The sequence below is a fragment of the Drosophila pseudoobscura genome, chromosome 4 (assembly GCF_009870125.1).
Source record: "Drosophila pseudoobscura strain MV-25-SWS-2005 chromosome 4, UCI_Dpse_MV25, whole genome shotgun sequence".
Classification (NCBI taxonomy): Eukaryota; Metazoa; Arthropoda; class Insecta; order Diptera; family Drosophilidae; genus Drosophila; species Drosophila pseudoobscura.
Window position 1 is genome coordinate 28451225 of NC_046681.1, and position 21060 is coordinate 28472284.

A 21060-nucleotide genomic window follows, 5' to 3' on the forward strand; every position below is an offset into this window, starting at 1 on the left:
GACACTGTCAAACCACAATGGAGTCGCTTTCCCTCCCCCCCCCTCCCCCCCACCATTCGCCCACTTCCCTTGCAATTGTGAAACATAGTTTTGGGGTCCTGCTGCTGCCGCCCCGCCCCGCCCCGCCCACTCGATCCGGGCATGGCATATCTCAGTAGCGACAATTGCATTGGAAATTGGATTAAGCACATGCCACAAAGAAATCAACAGCAGCTGTCTGCCAGAGCTCCGAAAAGGACACTCTGTGGGTTCGGCCATGGCGACTGGCAGAGGATTTGCGACATTTTCTATGATAGGTGAATGGATAATAATATACCAGGACATCTCCGAGGATATAGAAGTTTATGATGGGGATTGCTTAGCGGCGAAAGGGTATGGCGGGGGGGATCTATCTGTCAATAGAGATGGCACGATATTCGATGACATCAAAGACACTACGAATAAGGCTTGTGGAGCTGTTTTTAGCTCCTTTTATAGAGTGAAATATTGTCGGTTTCCATGAGAAATACTATAATAAGCTATATCCCATTGTTCAGTAGATTAAAACTACGCTTTCCAAAGCCCAAAAGAGCTCAACTACCACTCTACTCCTACCTACCTTCGATTCAAAACGATTCCAGAGGCAAATTTCAGTCATAATCTGTCGTAAAGTCCCACAAATAATCCATCAATGCAGTTGGGGCTCTGAAATGTTGCATCAGCCTGGCATTGCCTTGGCTCGTAAAAAATGCCGGCCATGTGTTGAACCGACAGTGACTATTGCATTACTCTAGATTCCAGGGGCAGACCGGCACTCGAACCACTCCACTCCCCTTGCCAGATCCCAGACGGCACCACAATCATAAAGAATCATAGAGAGAAATTGTTGAACATAGTCGTCATATCAGGCCATAACTCATGCTTTGTCCTTGTTGGCTCCACTCCCCCCCCTGTACCCCTCTCCTTTTTTGGGGGGTTCTGGATTTTGGTTTGCGTTGACGTGACGTGACGCTGGAGCTTCGCCTGGTTGGGCAATGACAATGCCAGCCAGAGACGGGCATGAGTCTTAGTTTCCCAGTCGTCTAGTCGGGTTTTTCCTTTTGTACAGCCATAAAAATATATACATACTCGTATATGAGGAGGGGGGAATGTGCCGGGGGGATTACACGTGTCAGGGGTCGTGTCAATTTTCCGAATGAAGTGCAAGTTTCCCAATGAGAACATTTCGACATTGATTGGCCAACATTGAGGGGTCTCATAATCATTCAACAAGTTTTCGAGGATACTTAATTCTGCACTTCCAAAGACTCCGCTTTTTTGGGGCTAGTTTGGCGCCTCCAAACTAATTAGGCGACTCAATGGAGACCGTGACGATGACACGCCAATGAGTTGTCGATGGAGATGCTAATGGCGACGATGAGGCAGCAGCAGATGCTGCCACACCACCGCGAGCACACGTTGAGCATTAATAACTTGTGATTTATAGTCGAGGATTAACTTTTTCCTCTGCAGCCACTGATGCAGCACAAAATGGTGTTAAATTGCTCGCAGCTCGATGAAAGTTTTTCCCCCCTGACTGCCAGTGTGTACACCCTGGTTAGATGGAAAGTTTTTCGTCCAAAAATCGGAAGGATGGGAAAAGTATTGTGATAAATGGTCTGAGATCAGCCCGTAATCCGATTAGTGGATTATGAATATCAACCAGAGTCAGAGTCGGAGTCAGCCGCAGTGCAAAACAAACATCTATTTGGCACAACGAAACGAAATCCATTTCAAGTGACAGCCAAAGACACTCGGGGATAATCACTGGAAACATTTGCATCCATTCCGGCTCAGACCAAACATAATGACAATGTCGGCTGGCCCCAGACCCCCTCCCTCTCCCTCTGTAGCCGATTTCTAAACTGTCGCACACAAAGGAAAAAGCCCCATGCAGGATAAGTCCCTGGCTTTGTGGGGGGGCATCCCCCATTCGCACTCATTGTGAGAGAGCGTCTCGGCTGCAGGTCCACAATGCCACAATGCACAATTTTTACGCGCTCTACTTCATAAATTAAATAGCAGCCGAGTGACATGCGACTCTCGCACACGTCGTTGGGGAAGCATTATTGTCTTGTGCGGTTGTTGGAAAACAAAAACGTCAAGAAAAGTAATTCATGGCACAAAAGCGACGGGCCGGGACGTCGAGGCGGGCAGGACTAGACGGACCCCGATCCAAGCCGGCTCTGACTCTGACTCTGACTCTGAGTGTGGCAACGTTCCCCCCCCCCCCAACGTTCTGCTCCCCTTGTCTAGTGTGCTGCCATTAAAGTGTAATTTCAATAAGAGCAGCCACAGCTGTGGATTGACGTCTTAAAGGAGTATCTTTGGGGCCAAATACTCGCCTAGAAGTGGGTAATCCCAATCTATGGGTACCGGATTTTATAGATGAATCATCCCGGCACTTGAAGAACCCTTTGGTTCTTGAAATTCTCATACATTTCGTCTAAAGGAATGTCCCAGGGTGCATCCCACTCTGAAAAGTGATGGAAAAATGAATACTTGTCATGTAAATGACTCCTTGAAAAGACACTCCATAATTGCTTCACAAAATAACACATTTTTGCCGCTTCAATTACTGGAAAAACACACTCTCCCCTCCCCTTCCCTGCCCTGCCACCGACTTCGGTGTGCTGTGAGCAAATTTGCCATTTTTATTGCATTTATTAATTATGCCCGACTGCTGTTTAACTCGTTTGCTCTTTTGGCTGTTTGGCCCATAAATATGTGCACAATATACATATTAAATATTTAAAAAAATGTGACACTCGTCCCGCCGCCCCCTCCCGACCGTCCGTCCGTCTGCCTGAATGCGGCAACAATTATTCAATTTGGTTTTTTTTTTTTTGTTTTTGTTGCTGCTGCATTTATTGCATTATTAATCGCACTTAATATTTCAGTTTGTCGCTTGGGGGGCATTATCCATGGGCATTTTTATTTTCATTATATTCATTATTTTCTTGTGTTCAATATTTATGGCGGCCATAATTTGTGTGATGTTTGGAATCGGCAAAGAGTCACTGCCACGGCCTTTGTCTGCAAGGATTATGCTTAATCAATCGAACAGGTCGAAGCCGCAAAAGAACAACAAGAAAAATGTTTGAGGATAATTAAAAATTGCAAATTGCAAAGCCGTTTTTTTTTTTCAAATATTTTCCATGGCTTTAAGGCCAGTGGAAGACCTTCTGCTTTCTACTTTCTGCTTTCTACTTTCTACTGTCTCTTTTTCATCTTTTTTTCGAATGTAATCTAATCCTTTTGCGCTTTCTCTTACTCTTTTCCAGAACAGCCAACAATTTAAGCTCTATTCAATGGGAAATACAAAATGGCAATAATTGCCAAATCTAGTTAAGGATCGTCCCCCAGAAATAGGGGAAATAAAAGATAATTTAAAGCCAACCCAGAAGGGGAGACCGCCCAAATTGCCACAGAAAATTGCATGCAACTGCAACAAGGCGACGGCGAAAGAGATAGCCAAAGAGAGATAGAGAGAGAGAGCAGGCGATAGAGAGATAGCCAACAAAAGACGGCGACAAAGGACGCAGCAAGGACCAATCCTAACGGGGTCAGTCATTTACTGCACGATTGCCGAGTCGGGGCCAGCGAACTGAAAGTTTAATTGCCTCTCCTTCCTCCCCGCCCCCCACCCCCCCGAAAAACAGGGAAAAAACAAAGAGAGAGAGAGGGGAAAAACTTGAACCGAATGCAACAATTAAAATCAAAAAGTTTTCGACAAGATGCTGCCGCTGCCTACGCTGTCGAGGCGACAACAATTCTCAACTGCTGAGCGAATCCATCGACAAGTCGCCGAGGAACACGAATAGAACCCAAGAACCTTCCACAGGCGGCAGATCTCAGTGGCAAGCGGAAGAAACCTTCAAAGGGAGGCCAACAGAGGGAGAGGGAGAGAGCGGAGAGCGGAGGCACGCTTGAGAGTGGCGAGGCCTCATAAATTGTCTGCTTCTAATTTGAATGGACTCGGCAGCATTCGACATTCAAATGCATATTTGGAAACTTTTGTTAATTGGTAAGTGACAGTCCGTGTTATTCTACGCCCGATGGAAGCGAAAACTTGACCAGTCCTTGGGCCGAACTTGGACTCCCAGAGCACCAGTAAACAGCCGAGGCCCGAGGCCCGAGTGGGCCAATGCGAATAACTGAATGCTAATTTCAAACTTTCAACGCATCTTGAAGGGGTTTAAAAAAATAAAAGACAAGAAAGGGTCTACCGCTCGGCGGGGGGGGATGCAGCGCACTTGGGATGCCCTACCAGCAGCCGGGAGCCATTTCTGCCTTAGATTGGGATTACCCTGAAGAAAGGACTGGCCTGGAGATCCCCATCGAAGCTTGCAGATCCCTTCATTCATTTAGAGGCATTTACCAACCGATTCTGATGTGGTCTTGCCCAGATATATGCCCACATCTTTGTTATATTCCACTGAAATTTACATGATTCAGAAATACTATAGCACCCCCTTCGAGAGGGTATAGAAAAAGGAACACCCGGCCATAGCAGACCCTCGAAAATAAAGGGTTCAAAGTTGCCGCTCTCATATTTTTCTTCCCATTTTTTGCCGCTCCTTTTTCCCCTCTGCTGTTCATATTTAACTTGGCCAAAGAGTTCTTCTTCTCGACTGTTTTTTATCGTGTGCTTTGTGCTGTTTTTCCTGCCAGGCTGGTTTAAACAGTACTTTCACCTACTTTCTTCCGAGAGTCCGAGGCGACTCCCGTCTACTCGACTCGAGGAAGTTAAAGCGGCTGGAGAGCGGTAACCCGCAGGGATATACGTACACCCGGGTGCACCCCCTCGAGAGCATGTTGAGGCTTTTAATTATGAAGCAATCTCGCCGCGTGCATCCACCGGGCGGGCGTTTAGTTAATTTCTTCGTGGGGTTCAAGTTTATTAGAAGCCAGCCAGCCAGTTTTTCATTACTGGCAGAACAAGTTCTGCAAAAATTAGTTGGAGAGAGCGATAAAAGAAGCTCCAAACTGACAAAATCTGATGAAATTGCTTGGCCAAATTAACAGGCAATCAATGGCAATGGTTCAATTTCAATTTGTGGCCCGCATTCTGCTTCCGTTCCAGTTTGACATGCGATATGGCACTGCCACTGCCACCACATGCTCGGCACTTAATAAAGTTATTTATCTAGACCCCAGACTCCGAGGTGGAGGGCCATCCCCAGTGATTGATGACATCGATAAGTTCTTATAAATGGCAGAAGCTTGTGCCAGACATGCAGACATGCAGACATGCATCTGGCCCCGACAGAAGAGCTCAAGATCCACCGAAAAAAGTGCATTCCATGGCGCAAAGGAAAAAGCAATGCTCGTTTTCCCACCTAAACCGAAACCCTGCATAATTACTCTCTCAACTGATTTCTCGACCCCAATATAAAATTCCACTGCACTTGAGACCGTAAAAAAACGGCTAAAAGCGGGCTCGTAAAATGGAAATTCCTGAAAACTTTGCCACCAAATACTTAGTTAATGAGTGGCTCATAAAAATCCTCATATATATGCCAGTAAAGGTCCTGTCCGGGACCGGGGAACGGGGACCGGGGAGCAAACACAAACGTCAGACACAAACAGAAACCTCAACAATTAAACTTTGACTGAGTTCCACACAAACTGCCAGACCAAACTGCTTTATAATGTATGAAGGTTTTTCTGGCAATTGCCAAAACAAAATGACTGCAAATTGCACAAACAACACACGGCTGTCTCCCCCTCTCCCTCTCCCCCTCTCTCTGTGTGTGTGTGTGTGTGTGTGTTTTGGAGTCATTGAAATGGACATCTGTGCAGTACTTTGGAGATGAGCACAAGAAAAGTGTGTGGCCCAGACATGTGGTTAAGTTGTGAAATCATTTTCGAAAAGTTTTTGCCAATTTTTAACTTATTTTTGACTCCTTTGCGAACAAAAAGTTGACAGTTTGCTGAAAAGCAGCAGAGGGCAGCATGAAGCGAGGGACCCATGTCTATCTTCTAATAATTTCACATGGAATACTCTCCACAAAACTTTCTAAAACATCACAGCTTAACGAAAGAATTCCTATAAAAATGGCCAAAGCTTTTTGCCATAAAAGTTTGCTCAGGGGAGAGTACGAGTATAAGAGCTTGTTCGGTATGCTTTCGACTTTTGCGACACATTTACAAAGGGCAATGGCTTATAAGACTTGCCTATAATATAAGATAAGGTTAATAGGAGCTTGGAGAGGAGGTTCCTTTATCCGAAAAATTATTGTAAATTAGAAGAAAGCAAGAGAATTAAGTTAGAGAGTATAAGAAGAAATCAGAATGCTTTTGGTAAACTTTCGACTTTTGCAAGTTTCCTATAATATAAGTTGAATATATACCAGCCTAGGCAGTAGGTTCTAATATCCGAAAAATATTTATAAATTAGAGAAAGAGACAGAAATAAGTGAGAATTGAATTAGATACAGTACAAGAATAGTTCAAAAAGCTTTCAGTACACTTTCGACTTTTGAGACGCAATTATAAAGGGCGGTGGCATATAAGAGTTTCCTATATTACAAATAAAAGTTATAAGACTTTAGGTAGGAGGTTCTATCTTCTATCCGAAAAATTATTGTAAATTAGAAGACAGGGAGAGAATTAAGAAAGAATTGAATTGGACGGAGTATAAGAACAATTGTAAAAACTTTTAGTATACTTTCCACCATTGATGATGACTTATAAGATTTCCTATAATATAATATATAATATAAACTTTAGGCAGAAGATTTTTATACCCGAAAAATTATTGTAAACTAGAAGAAACCCTTCCAAATGAAATTTCCTATAATTTTCCTTGTAAGATAGAAGAGGTTTATCTATACGTTGTATAAGTCCAATAGTTGTAGAAGACTTAATCTTTGAGTCGAATAGTTTCGAAATATAAGAGGTTTAGAAGACTTTAGGAAATCGAAATTATACTTTTTATGGACTTTGAAAGTTCATGTTATATTCTTTGCTATAGAGCTTTTGAAGCTTTTTCATAGGTAGGAGTAATATACAAGGACAAGCTATACAAGAATATACGAGTTTCGAACATCCTTTTTTACGTATAAGACCACAAGTGCTGTTGGAAAGCATCTGCAGGGATATTATACAGTAACAGAGTTCAAAGCATACCGAAAAAATGCTACAAGGGAGGTCTTATACAGTGTATAAATTCCCCGTATTGGTGCCATACTTTTCTTATATATATTTGAGTTGTATAACAGGAAGTATGGGAATCTGAATGGGAAGAAGGAAGGTACCACCGGCCAGATCTAGACCAAGTCAGCGTCTAGCCAAGTACAACCAGATCTTGCGCTTATATATATGTATATCTTGAAAATTTCACATATTTCTGGTTGTGTAGTTGTGCAGGCCTGCTGTCACGCCCTCCACTCAAAAGTCTACAATTCAATTAAGATTAAATGAATGTTAACCCCTGCAAGGAGTCAGAAATGTGGCCCCAGCCATGCGGCAATACAATAAACAAATTAGAAATTACGATGCGATGAAGATGACACTCAGAGAGACAGACAGACATACGGGAAAGCCAACTAACCAGCAAAACCATTGAGAATGTTAGCACTGTGAAGATAAGACCAGAAAGAGCATCCATTCGGAGGGTGAGCCGGGTGGGGGGGGGGGGGGGGAGAGCCCGAGGAAAAGCCAGAGGGAAAGCCAGCTTGAAACTATAATTTGTATGTTGTTGCAGTCTGTGTGCCAAACCAGAAAGCACACACTCAAAAGAAACACCAGAACACACACAGATACGCCAGCAGAGACACAGATACACCAGAACACACATAGATACGCTGTACATATGAGAGTCTAGGGGTTTTTATTATTGTGGCTTCATTTGCAATGCACAAAGAGAGCGACGGAGGGGGAGAGCCGAAAGCGTGGCAAGTAGCGGCCGCATCTGAAATGAAAAATCTCAAGAACCCACAGACACAGATACACACACACACACACACCAGCACAAAGGAATATGCAAGGAACGAAAATATTAGAAAAAAAAACTCGGAATACACCGATAAAAAGTAGAAGTTTTCCAGGAGATTCAAATGGAAATCCAAACAAGTTTCAATGCCTGTCTACAATTGCTCGAAAATCATAGGCGAAGGGTCCCAAAACCACCTGCAAATCTCTGCCTGAAATGGATCTTATTTGTTTTTTAAAGTGTATGCGGGATATACGATCTCCGGCACAACACTTGTGGCTTTTTTGGGGGCACAAACACAAACACAAACAGAGACCAGCCCCAGTCCCAGCCCCAGTCCCAGCCCCAGTCTCGACTTTAGATACATGAAACACTCTCGAACACGCAGTTGTTGCGGGTGTTCAAATGGCCGCAGCCACAATTTGTGCTGTCACGAAGTAAATGTTGACACTTGACATAGACAAATATACAGGCACACATGGGGCAAGGGCAAGGGGCAAGGGGAAAGGGGGCGAAGAAAGAGAGCCACTAAAAGGGACAGAGAGGGAAAAAAGAGGTGTCTGCAAGCCCGTTAGGAGTTTGTTTTATGCTTCCGCTCTTTTGACATTACACTAGCCCCCCTCCCCTCCCCCACACTCCTCCCTACCCCCTCACTTTCTTCCTTGTTTTGGGTATCCCAGGTTATGATGAACCCCCTGCAAAAGGGGGTATTCTTTACTGATTTCTCTACTTGTTTAGGGTATCCCCACACCCCCCCACCCCACCCTTGGGGCACCCCCCGCCCCCTTGGGCCACCTCCTTTATTGTCGTTCGTGCCTTTATTCAATTTCCATTCGACTGCTAAGCCAGGCACCTCTCGAGGCAGCACCCACGAGGCGTTTAGTTTAGCACCATACACCCCTCATCCCCCCACCCCGCCCCCCCTGTTCGTGACACTCTCTGATAGCAAATTATTACAGTCCGATGAGTCCGTCCTGCTGATGAATGAACGAATGCTGTGGGCCAATAAATTGTGCCCTGGGCGAAAAAAGATAGGGACTCGCTTTCTCACACTTTATTTTTTTGGGAAATCTTTTAGTCTTGTTGTTGGACGGGGGGGTGGGGGTGGGGCTGGGACCACATCAATTTGTTTGCTTTATTTAAGTTTTTGTTTTCGCAAAAATTGTTTGCATACTTTCCGAAAGTCAGGGCCTGGTCAAAGTCTTGGCCAAAGTCCCTGCCATCTACGATTGTCCGGCTGCCTCGAGTCCCCGATCCGACTGTTTTTCCAGGCATTATGGAGCGCACAATATTTTCGTAGGACACTGCAGAAACCCGAAAACTGTCAATGGCCCTCAGGGGGCACACGGGGGTCACACGGGGGACACACACGGGGGGGGGTCACACGGGGGTCACGACTTAATTAAACTGCTTTTAAATTTGGGGAATTAACCGCGTGCATAACTCAGCGGGGTCACAGGCTGTTCGCAGGACCGCAAAACGGGCCCCCAACCAACTTTCGGTTGTGCCAAAATATTTTCAAGGAAATTAATTACGCAACCAAGGGAGTGCGGTGCGGTGCGGTGGGGGGGTGGTGGGGAGGGGCATCCTGTTGTGTGCCACATACCAGAACCTCTACCTGTGTGTGCCCCTTATTGGCCGTATAATGCGGTAAGTGGCCAAATGCATTCCTCGAGACGGGATTCCAGGGCGGATCCACACCGCAATCCCTGCGAAATAAACTACCTTGCGGTTCAAAGTTGATGGCTGAAACTTTGCGAGTGCCGCGCGCGTCCGCAAGTTAATTAAAGTGCTTTGTATCCTTGCAGTTGGCAGTTTATCTTGAGGCGGCCCTCTCACCCGAGCGCTTGAGAGGGCATCTGGCATTCGGCGGGCCAGCGATTCGGTGGCAACAATGAGATTCAATTGGGCCTGCCACCACATTCCAGTCCGGTCCAGTCCAGCCAGCCGCTGCGGGCCGTCTATTGATTGATTAATTCGATTACGTATACGCCACCGGCGCCGCCGCCGCCGCTGCTACACTCTCGATTGAAAAATTCAAAGCTCGCGACAAAGGCATAATTTGCGGCGGCATTCAATTGAAACGGCGGATGGCGGGTGGCGGGTGGCGGGTGGCGAGTGGCAAACAAGGTGCAGATAAAAACAGAAAACTTTAATGCGACAATTTGCAGATGCCACCGATGGAGTCGGCAATGGAGACAGACAGACAGGAAACAAGAAAATCACTGAAAGACAGCGGGAGAGATCACAGAACGGAGGGGGGGAAGAAAAAAAACGGAAAGACAAAAGGCAACTGCCACACACAAAAGTTGCAGCTGTGAGGCGAACCGGAAGCAGAAGTTCCCTGCAACTTGCCGACTCCTTCGGATGAAAATGAAGTTGTTGGTTAGAGGAAAACCCAAGCGGCAGGGAGAGGGGGGGAGCTGGAATAACCCCTAATGATTGCAAGAGTTTTTGATTGTGACAAGGCTTTGGCTTTTCAGCTCTCTCGCCGAGGCTTTGGCTTGGAGTGGAATATGTGTGTATGTACTCTGAAGGCCACCCCCTAAACGATGATAAATGTCCGAGCCCGAGCAGGCGACACCAATTTGTCAGTCCTCTGGAAATAGTTTTCGATTGAGATCTTCCTTTTTCGGGGGACCACCCACGGAAGGGTGCGTGCGGAGGCATAGAAAACTCAAATTAACTGCCGGCCAAAGGCAACATTTGTCTTTGATATTACGAGTAGGCCAGCCGATAGCTGATGGCCGATAGCTGCAGATATTAAACAAATATTTATGGGCTCTGGGGCCCCCAAATCAAAATCCAAACGATAAGAAACAGCTGTCAAAACTTGAATCAAAAGTGAAAAGTGTGAGATTTTATTGCCAGGAGGCAATAGGGAGGGTTTATCTTTATCCTTGGGCTCCTTTCACCTGCATCTTGGCCATCTTTTCTGGATTGTCATTGGCGGCGGAAGTGGAAGACGGCTTCCGTGGCTGTCTTGTCTATTGTTTGCCCCAAACCTTTTGTTCAGCCACGGTGTCTCTTGCCTCTCATTGAGTGCCACTCCCACTGGCACTTCCTCCTCCCGCTGCTGCTGCTTTGGTGCTCCCTGACATGGCCCCAAGTTGTTTAAGCCGGCACTTATTTAATTTTCATGTAAAGTTGCTGCTGCAAAAAAGTTTCCCTTTCCCTCCTCCCTCCCTCTGTTGGGCGGCGCTTTTGTTTAGTAAAAAGTTCAACTTAAACTGTTTTCAGCTTCAGCCTCCCCCTCCCCCTCTCTTCCTCTGGCCAAAAACCAAACAGTTTCCTGCGCTGCGTATTAGAAATTCCAAAGTTGTTGGCAACGCACCGGCTTCCTTTGACACAAGTCGGTGGCTTTTCCCAGTTTCCTTTGCTTCTTCATTCACTTGCGGTTGCCCATCCCGGGGGCCAGCCCCTCCTTTCCCCCTCCTCCCCTCCGTATTCCCTGCATAATTGAATTCCAGGCAGCAGCCGCCGCCGCAGCCGCAGCCCCAAAGGTCAACAGGTTGTTTAGTCACAAATGAATACTATAGTATTGGCTGTCGCTTGTCGAGATTATAATTACCAGATTGCCCCTGCCCTGCCCTGCCCGGCCCCTGCCCTGCCCTGCCCTGCCCTGCCCCTCCCCTGCCATTCAATTCCCATGTAATTAGTTATTTATTTGCTGCTTTTTCTGCCATGTGTTTGCCGAGTTTCATGTCAGGATTCTGCTTGTTGGATGTGTGCTTTTCATAATTGATTTTGCGACTCCCAAAAATCTCCCTCCTACAAATATTTGGAAATTTTGCAGCCACTTGAAAAAATGTTTTCACTAAAATATTTTCATAGCTCATATATTTCTGGTTTTTTAGGGCACCCTTGGCTCAATTTTGCGCTGTTTTTCCATCAAAATATTAGCATAAATATTTTGTTAATTTATTTTGAAGGGCTGCCCACACACACACACACACACACACACACACACACACACACACACATGCACTATTCTGACAGCCTTCCGGTTTTGTAACATGCCAAAAATCGCGCATTTTCCGCAGTGCATTTGCATTGTTCTTGAGAGGAAAAAAGCTTCGAATTTCAAAGAGGAAAGTGTACTAATTTTACAAAATAAACGACAAGTCGTATTAAACGCATCGTTTGGTATTCGCGATGGACGTTCAAAGCCCCTTCGCATGGCATTCCATGCACCTCATTATTGTAATTCCCCTAGTTTAGTTTTTCCCGCAATTTGTCACGTTTTCCGCGGAGTTCGATCCGTGTTCCGGTGGCTCAAGGCCGCCAGCGGAGACGCTAACGAGTGCCGCAAAGAGCTGTCTCCTGACGTGTGGCAAATCGAACTTCATTCGGTTCAGATGCGGCTTTAAGATGGGACCAACTGTGGCATAGAGTTCACTGCCCCGCACTGACGCACGTATACTCGCCTCTAATGTCCACGAGAGTGCATCTTTTATTTCAATTTACTGTTGCATAAACCGCGGCGCAGCAGCCAGTAATATATGTACATTCCCCCTTTGACAGCGCGTGTGTGGGGGTGGGGGGCAAGAGGGGGAAATGAGACAAATCAACAACAATTCATTCGAAACGCAGCAGAGGCAGCGGCAGCGGCAGAGTCGAGTGCCTCCGTGGGGGGCATTTATGCAACGCACTCAGTCATGCAGTTAGTGTGTCACTCAAATGAACCCTGGCAACCCTGGCGTAACCAGCGACGCATCGCATCATTCATAGGAGAGGGGGGGGGGGGGCATATCCCATTGGCATTTATCTTCGTTGTCTTTGAGCTGCTGCCATTTTTGTTTCGGCTTTTGTTCGAGGATTTGCCCAGGTTCCAGGCTCCAGTTTGCAGGCCCTGCAAATGCCATTTTATGTGGCCAGGAGTCCTGCCGACAGACACTGAAACATGTTAATGCATTCGACAGGCACTCCTCCTCCTTCGAGCGATTCTTTGGCCAGGTTTTGCAATAGTTACACACGTGGCGTCCCATTGTCAGAGACAGGGCTTCCGCCTGGCATTCACTTGGTTATGCCACAGCCATCGGCCATCGGCCCCCATTCCATTCTAATGAACTGGTTTCCCCACATTGCCCACATTGCCAGCCCCAATGGCTGCTGCTCGGACTCTCCGCAGAGTTAATTGAAATTTAGACCGCTCCGAAATTAACTTTTCAATTATTCGCCTCGATATGGGGCCGGCCGTGGCTGGTTTTAATGTTCGTCCTGCACTCGCTCTGGCACTGGCACTGGCACTGGGAGGGTTTATGGCATGTTAAATGTGCTTTATGTTGCCAGTAATCGTTGACAGTGTTGTGCCCGCTGCTGCCGCTGTTCGGGGATAAGTGATCGCATCCCCAGCCCCATCCCCATCTCCAGCTGTACTTATCCACACTGCATCCTCCACTTCATGTTCTGTGCTCGGATCTGGGCTCTTGTCGGTGGACAGCTTGTTGACAGCAATAACAACAGGAGCATACATGCATGCCTCGTTGCAGAAATTATAGACATAAAAGCCATGTCCCCTGCGCACAGGACACACAGGACACACAGAAGCACACAGAAGCACACATCGAGCTGAAATATCGTTCTACTCGGCCGGAGCTGACATGACAGTAACTTCAGCTGCAATGCCACCAAACTACAGCAGCAGCAGCAGCATAAACTGTTGCACTGTCTTTGCCTCCGGAATGACATTCATAGGTGGCTGGAATGGAGGGTCTTTTCGTAGGGGCGCTGCAGCGTGTGGCATACGAAGTTCTGCTCCAGCTGTGGGGATAAAAATTGCATTTATGCATGTGACGTGTGGCGCCACGGCAGCAATTTGTGCAGAAGCAAAGTCTTTGGCTCTGCCTCGGAGATTCGCCTGTCATTGGCGACCACCAAACGACCGCACGACCCGCAGAGCGGACGTGTCGGCTGTGGCCCAGGAGCTCCAGAGACAAAAAAATCAAATTTTAGAGGTTTCTGGGTGTGAGAGAGCTCCTGCATGCCGGTCCTGGGTGCATTAAGTACTCATTAAAGGGATTGACTCGTGTGTCTGCAGGACGGGAAGAACCAATGGGAACTTCTTGGCCGATGATCGAGTGATGATCAGGTCTTTGAGGACTTAATTGTGGTTGATAGAGTGCTGCAACGACTAGCATTTGGCTTGGAAAAGCATACCTCTGGGAGGCATCCCCTCCCCTCCTCCATTTAGTGTTTTCCCAGTGGAACCGCCGTTCGAAGGGGGCTGCTCGAAGGGGGGCCCAAAAAGAGAGTGGGAAACCCAATACCACTTGTAGAGACACTTGACAGGGACTCCCTGCCCTCCCCCTCCCCCCACTTAATGGGAAGTGCATCTGTGTATCGAGCGTGCACACACGTATAAATTTCCACCATTTCGGGTCAGTGGGGATAATGTTGATAGCCTGCTGCTGCTGCCTCTAACGCACATGTGCCAGTAATTTACATGCCTGTCTATTTGGTATGCTCGGCGTCAGATCCGTTAGAAGGAGAGACCGAGACGGAGACATAGAGATGAATGGGCGGGAGGAATACGAAAGCGAAACGAAAGCGAAAAATTTGACATGTAAAATTCGGTGGAAAACACTGCCATAGCCATTGCCAATGCAAAGGCAGTGAAAGGCAGTGAAAGGCAGTGAAAGGCCAGCGGCAACCTTCAAAACAGTTGCATGCATTTTTCAATTTTTGGCATGACGAGGCGGCGGCGCCTCCCACGAATGCCTGCCGCCTGCCACAGTCGGGTTGTTGGCTTAAAATTTCACCGCATGACATTCATCATAGGGCCGGGCCCTAGACCCGGTCCGATTCGACCCGACCCGACCCGATTCGACGACCCCCAGCTGTGTGTCGAAGGAGGAAGGCCCTATGCCACTGCCACTGCCACTGCCACTGTGCTCTTTGTGTGCTTTAGATATTTGGGTTTGTTTTTCTACTTGCATCACACACACACACACCCATAGAAAGAGGGGAGAGAGGGAGAGATGGCTGTGTGTGTGGCCAGAACAAACATTGCAAAATTTATGTCGTCTCATAAATTTGTAGCATAATTCTGGAGCTGCTGCTGCAGCCGCCACCACTCGAAAATGTTTGGCCTGCAATTTTGTGCCACGCCCCCACACCCCTGCCACAGCCACAGGCACAGCCACACAGCATGCAAACCCGTTTGAACGTCCCAAAAGTCGGTTTTTGGCCTTTGAGTCGTTTTCCTCAGTTTTCCTTTCGTTTCGTTTCGTTTCGTTCCGTTTCGTCCCGTCTCGTTCCGTTCCGTTCCTATGTTTGTTGCTCTAACGAACCGCGTAAATGCAATTCCTTCGGTTCTATCCTCTTTCTCCCTCTTTCTCCCGCTTTTTTCTTTGCTTCCTGTTGGCTTTTGGCTTTTCTGCATTCTCGTAGAAAACGGCAAATATTTTGAGAACTAAGTTTGAGCTCAAACATTTGCATGGGTCCCCCATGCCCCCCCCCCCCCCCCTGTGTGTGTGCGATATGGGGCATTCGACTTTGACTTTGGCTCCGACAAACAAAGGATATACTTCGAATATCAAACAAAATTTACAGATTACAGATTCAATATTGTTATCCGAGCCGCTAACTAGATTGGGACAACATTATTGCGGGTTACGTGACTGTCCTTCAGGGAGGAATGTAAAGGATCCTACTGTATGCTATTATATTCGATTCTGTCTTATATATTCTGTTGCAGTACTATATGAAGAATTTAAGGGCAAAAAAATAAAAAAAAAATACGAAAAAAAAATTAAAAATACCGAAAATATACCACAAAAAATACCAAAAAATACCGAAATTACAAAATAGATACCAAAATATACAAAAAGTGAAAAAATACCAAACAAATACGAATAATTTTCAAAATACCGAAAAATACCGAAAAATACCAAAATCACAAAAATACCAAATAAGTACATACAGATACAAAAAAGGAAAAAATACCAAAAAAATAAAATAGTTTTTAAACTACCGAAAAAATATCAAAAATACCAAATAACTACCAAAAGATACAAATAACGAAAAAATACTAAAAACGAAAAATACCAAAAAGAAAATACTAAATATCCAAATTAAAATCACAAATTATTAATATTAATATTATATTAAATATTGTAAAATATCTCAAATAAAAATCGGTATGCGTTTTTCCTTCAGAGGATATATATTTTTCTAGCCCATTCCAAAGAAGTGCTTGATTATGTCCCATATTATGGATGCCTGTTCCTATATTGAAATCAGATATTGATTCCGATGAATCACTGATGGCGGAAATCACAGAAGCCAACCCCCACATCTTCGTAGATGTCCTACGAACCCATCCCTAACCTCCAAGGACCACCACAGGCCTGGCATTTGACATCAAAATCCTCATCAATAATTGGCATTCATTTGACGGTGTCACAGCCTTCATCGAGTGGAAACTTGAACTGTAAAATTCAGTGAAATATTCAAACCCCTTGGGGCCATCGACAAGTGCCAAGAAACTTTCTGCATATTAATTGAAGGCAGCGCCAGAGCAGGCCATAATCAAGCCGAAACTGCGATCCTGAACAACGAGTGAGTGCGCGACGAGTGAGGACCTGTCCTCATCAATTATTCTTGGCTTCCTCTCTCTGGAGCGATGCCTATGCTCTATGCCGCCTAAAAGCCCGGCTTAAGTCACTCGATGTGCATCACATAAATCACTTATTAAATTATTTACCATTCATGGTCGGATGCGATTCCTTGCGAGGCGATGCGATGCGATGCTCTTGGGTTAATGGCTGACTTTGGGGGACTTTGGCTGGTGCGGGACTCACTAGTTGGCGGGTAATACGCTTATGTGGAATTAGGCTAAGACTCGAATGCTTTTGAGACAAGGACTTGGTTAGCAGATTGCGCATACGCAGCGTATGCCGCCAGCAAACCGAGTCTTTGGCCTGTCACTCAAGCAACCTTTGGCAGAGGCTGGGCTCCCAAGGCTCCCCCCACCTCCACCTCCCACTAACTTATGCATATGCACTTGGGGGGGGTGAGGGGGAGGCCAGAGTAAGCCAGTTCCAAGAAGCCAGAAGCCAGAAGCCAAAAGCCGAATCCAATGCAAGTGACAGCAAAGAAATGCCAGGGCGAAAACTTTCCCCGCTCACTGTGCTCTAGCGCTCGGCCCCGAGGCGCTGCAGGAGCCAACTTGAAAGTAAATTCATGAATTAATAATATGCGCAAAGTGATTTTGCCAGTACCTTTGTGCGGTCAGATTTGAGTGGAGCTTAAGCCAAGTTGTGCCTCTCCGATTATGGTGGATAATGGCTTGTTATTATCATACCGTGCCATACAATAATTTACTCCTAATGCAGAGCCGAGAAATGCTTTCGAAAACTGAGTTGGGCAAACGGACCCCAAAGCCGGACCACAGCAATGCTCCAACTTTTGCCGGGGTGCGGAGGGGGGAGGGCGTAGGGGGGGAAATATGAACTGTTCTACAACGACAGAACGACTGAGCGACTGAAAGACTCAAATTGTTGCCCTGGCAATTATTTTTGCGGCTCGTTGGCAAACAAAGGCATTGCCCAGTACCTGAAAAGGAAAGGCAAAGAGAAGCCTTCCTGAAAATCCTCAGGATGCCACTGTGGGTGCCTCCCCAGACACAGAGACAGCCACATACACAGACCAGCCACAAAAGTGAAAGCCACCTTCCATCCTCCTGTCTTCCTGTCTTCCTTCCTTTCTGCCTTCGGTCTGAGTGACTTTTTTGCCGCAAAGTTGACTAGCAAAAATGGTAGAGAAATCGCTCGACAGGCGTATACTTGATATGCAGAACGATTTGACCTACATGCATGACAAATATCCTCCGAGGCGACTGTCCGAAAGGTAGACAAGGCTATTAGGATCCTTCATTCAAACCCATTCGAACGAAGCACCAAAATGTTCACTTTTTGCAGAGTTTCGTTATTGAATTTGCATTTTATCGCTTCTGAGGTTGACCCCAGCCTTAATTCCCGGATTTATAAATTACACAAAAAAAAAAGAAAGAAAGAAGAAAATTTTGAGCAATTTGTGGCTGGTTTCGGGGGTCCTTAAGCTTTGTCATTAATTTGGCTTTTGGGTCAGCAGATTTTTAGTAGACCACAAAAAATGGCTTTAAATCCATTTTATGGCCCTGGCCATTAACCGAAATTTGTCTGTCATAATATGCATATGTAAGGGTGGAAGGGTGAGGGTGGGGGGTTGTTGGGAGAATGTTTACGATGATTCACCATACGGCTGCCATGGAGGACAGGCTTTTAATTTAACGAGCGGTCTTTGCCTCGAGGTGAAAGTGTAACTATCGGCCATTCGGATGTTTTTGTTGCAGGGAAATCACGCATACGCCCTGCTAAACGTTAGTCGGCTCCGAATACATTCGTTTATGTGTGGCATTGAAGCGGCAAACTTTTATTTCGGGTCCCCCGAAACTTTGCTCATTTAAATGCTTATTAAATATGCCTGGTTGGGCTTTTCCTCTCAAAGGGGGGAGGGGGGATTCGGCTAGGGGATACCCAAAAGACTCAGAGTAGAGGCGATCTAGAGTGTGTTTTCAATGGAAATGATCAATATTCGATGGAATCTCTTCAGCTGGAGAACCAAAGACCCCTAGGAAACCCCTCTATACCATTTAATGGCCAAAGGGTGCCGAAACGAGCTGGAAAACTGCTGTACCCCTGGCACAGTGGCAGGAATATAATCAAAATAGGAATAGAAAATGTTGATTTTTCGTCTCGCTGCGCATACTAACGAGTTTTGGAGGAGACTTTAACCCATACGCACACGCACGCACACACACGCACATTCCCACCCTTAAATTAATGTTAATCCCCCCCTTCTGCACACCCTTGACACATTTTTACGCCAGCGAGCATTCGATTTCATTTTGCATTCGAGGTCCTTGCTTCCATGTTGTGTTTTTTTTTCGGGCTCCACCGCCAACTGGCGGCTCTTGTAATTTCCGCCGTGTGTTTGAATTTTTTTGCCCGATTTTTCGGGTTCTGTTTCGTGTTTCGTGACCCTTTTTTCACTTTCGCTTTCCTGCCTTGCCGGGGAACGCCTTTCTCCACAGCCATTAAGCCCTTTGAATGCCTTTGCAGGCCTCCAGCCACACAGCCCCCCCGCCCGCTAAGCTGCGAAATGTCGCATAATTATCGTATTTCACTTGCGAGCTCTTACCGGGCCAAAAGATGTCTCTCTCATTATTCCCCGTATTGTCTGCTTTTTGGACTTTTTTTGGGGGGCAACATATTTGCAGCATTAAATGAAATGGGTTTTTATTAATTTCGGCAGGCTTCAAATAAAAATATATATTTGTTTGCCTTCACATGCATCTCCTTCGGGGTGGGGGAGGGCCGCCCCCCTCCTTTGAAGCTAATTAAAAAGGTTCCGGTGAAAGGGTTTTTGTTTGGCTTTGGCTTTGGGTTTCAGGCTAATCCTAGAACGTATCTCTGTGCATAATTCACATGCAAATTCGTTAAGAAAATGTTGATTTTCGAGACCTCAGACGGGAATCATAACTTTGACAAATTACTGGCATTACTAAAAGTTTTGGAAGGACTTTCCAGAGCAGAGGAAAAGCCATTAATGCCCGCAATAACAATTAAAATCATTTAAACCTTGTACAGTCCCGCACATAAGCATATACACATGTATTTGCAACTGCAATAACCATAAACTATTTGCACAAAAGTTTTCTCGTCGCGGCATCGTCGGGACAGTCCGTGGAGTGGATGTTCAAGTGTTTCCCGCTTCCCCCCAAACCCCCCTCGAACCGCAGAAACTTTCGAAAGTCCTGCACTAATCGTCTGACACACACACACACACACACACACACAAAGAGACAACTTTTTAGGTGTAGTTGAACACAAAATACAAAATACAAGTTTTGCTCCCCTTTTTTTATTGTTTGAGAATTATTTTTCGACTCCAAGTGCTCGGCGATGCCCTTCCCCAAAGGGGGGCTAGAGATCCCTGGCAGGAAGTACTTCCAGGCCCCCGAAAAGGTTTACCTTCGATCTGCAAGAGTATCCACTGCTTCGTTGCTGCCTGTCCCCTGCCTCCTCCCTTTGTTCCTTTTTTTTGGCGCCATTCTGCGCATAACATCTCCAAGTCCTTCCCACCATTCCTGGCTTTTCTGTTGTTTATATCTGGAGTTTTTACGAGGGCTCCCAGCGAGCGCAAGACAACATTTTATTATTTTGTAGCATTTTATTTCCGTTTACACTCAGTTTTTTATGCCCAACTTTTTCTAAGTTTAAAAGAATTTGAAAATGTTTGTTTCTTTGGCTTTGCTTTATCCCACGTTTCGTGCCTAAACGTTTTATTGTTCCATAAATACTTAAAGTGGGTTGTAATTGCTTTTAAGGGTTTAATGGGGGGTCCTCCCTGGGATTCTCCTTCCCCCCTTGTGGCTGACCCAAACACATGTCTGGCGTGGCAAGCAAAGTGTGAATTTAATTAGAATTCAACTGATGGCAGATTAGTTTTTGGGTCTCGGCCAACTTTCAAGTGGGTTAATAAGGTTGGAAAAGGGGCTGCCATTGCCGGAGAAGGGGCTCCAAGGGGCAGGAGGAGGGTAAGCTCCCCAATACATCCCAAATCCCCTTCAATTACGAGTTGTTCTCCCTTCAAAAAATACATATATATATATTCCTGTGCTGTGATGTGGCTATAAAGTTGCTATTTCATGGCCAAGGCAATTGTCGCAATCCCATAAACTCCCGCCCTACCACAACATACACATACATATATGTATCTAGTGTATATGTGCGACAAAAGATAGCCCCTGCAGGACATACCATTGCACGTACGTGGAGCTGGAGGGCAGTCTGCAGTAAGCTAACAATATACAAAAGGCGACAAATGCCAACAAGAGTAAAAAGTGGCCAAATAAAATCCATAAATCGCCAGACAATGCAACAGAAGAAAAGGCAAATGTACCCGGGGTTCGGGGGTGGAGGGGGTGGAGGGGAGGGGAGGGGTGCCACAGTTTGGACTTCATTTTTACAATTGCCAGAGAACGTGGCGAGAAATGCATCTTGTTGTGGCAATTTTCGTACTATATTCCATGTCCATCCATCGTTCAGCTCGTTTTT

General features: G+C 46.0%; 1 protein-coding gene and 1 long non-coding RNA gene across 3 annotated transcripts in view; one reads left to right on the forward strand and one right to left on the reverse strand.

Moving 5' to 3' along the window:
• Positions 1 to 21060, reverse strand: part of LOC117183208 (uncharacterized) — a 135369-nt gene that overhangs the window by 87306 nt on the left and 27003 nt on the right. The window lies entirely within an intron of this gene.
• CadN2 (Cadherin-N2) overlaps positions 3687 to 21060 on the forward strand; it is a 72804-nt gene continuing 55430 nt past the window's right edge. Inside the window, exon 1 of one of the 2 annotated variants that reach the window (XM_033380636.1) lies at positions 3687 to 4045. In XM_033380636.1, the coding sequence (XP_033236527.1) occupies positions 3991 to 4045 (55 nt within the window). In that variant the 5' untranslated portion in view covers positions 3687 to 3990. The remainder of the gene's footprint in view (positions 4046 to 21060) is intronic. The other variant, XM_001357019.4, reaches the window with a different exon arrangement.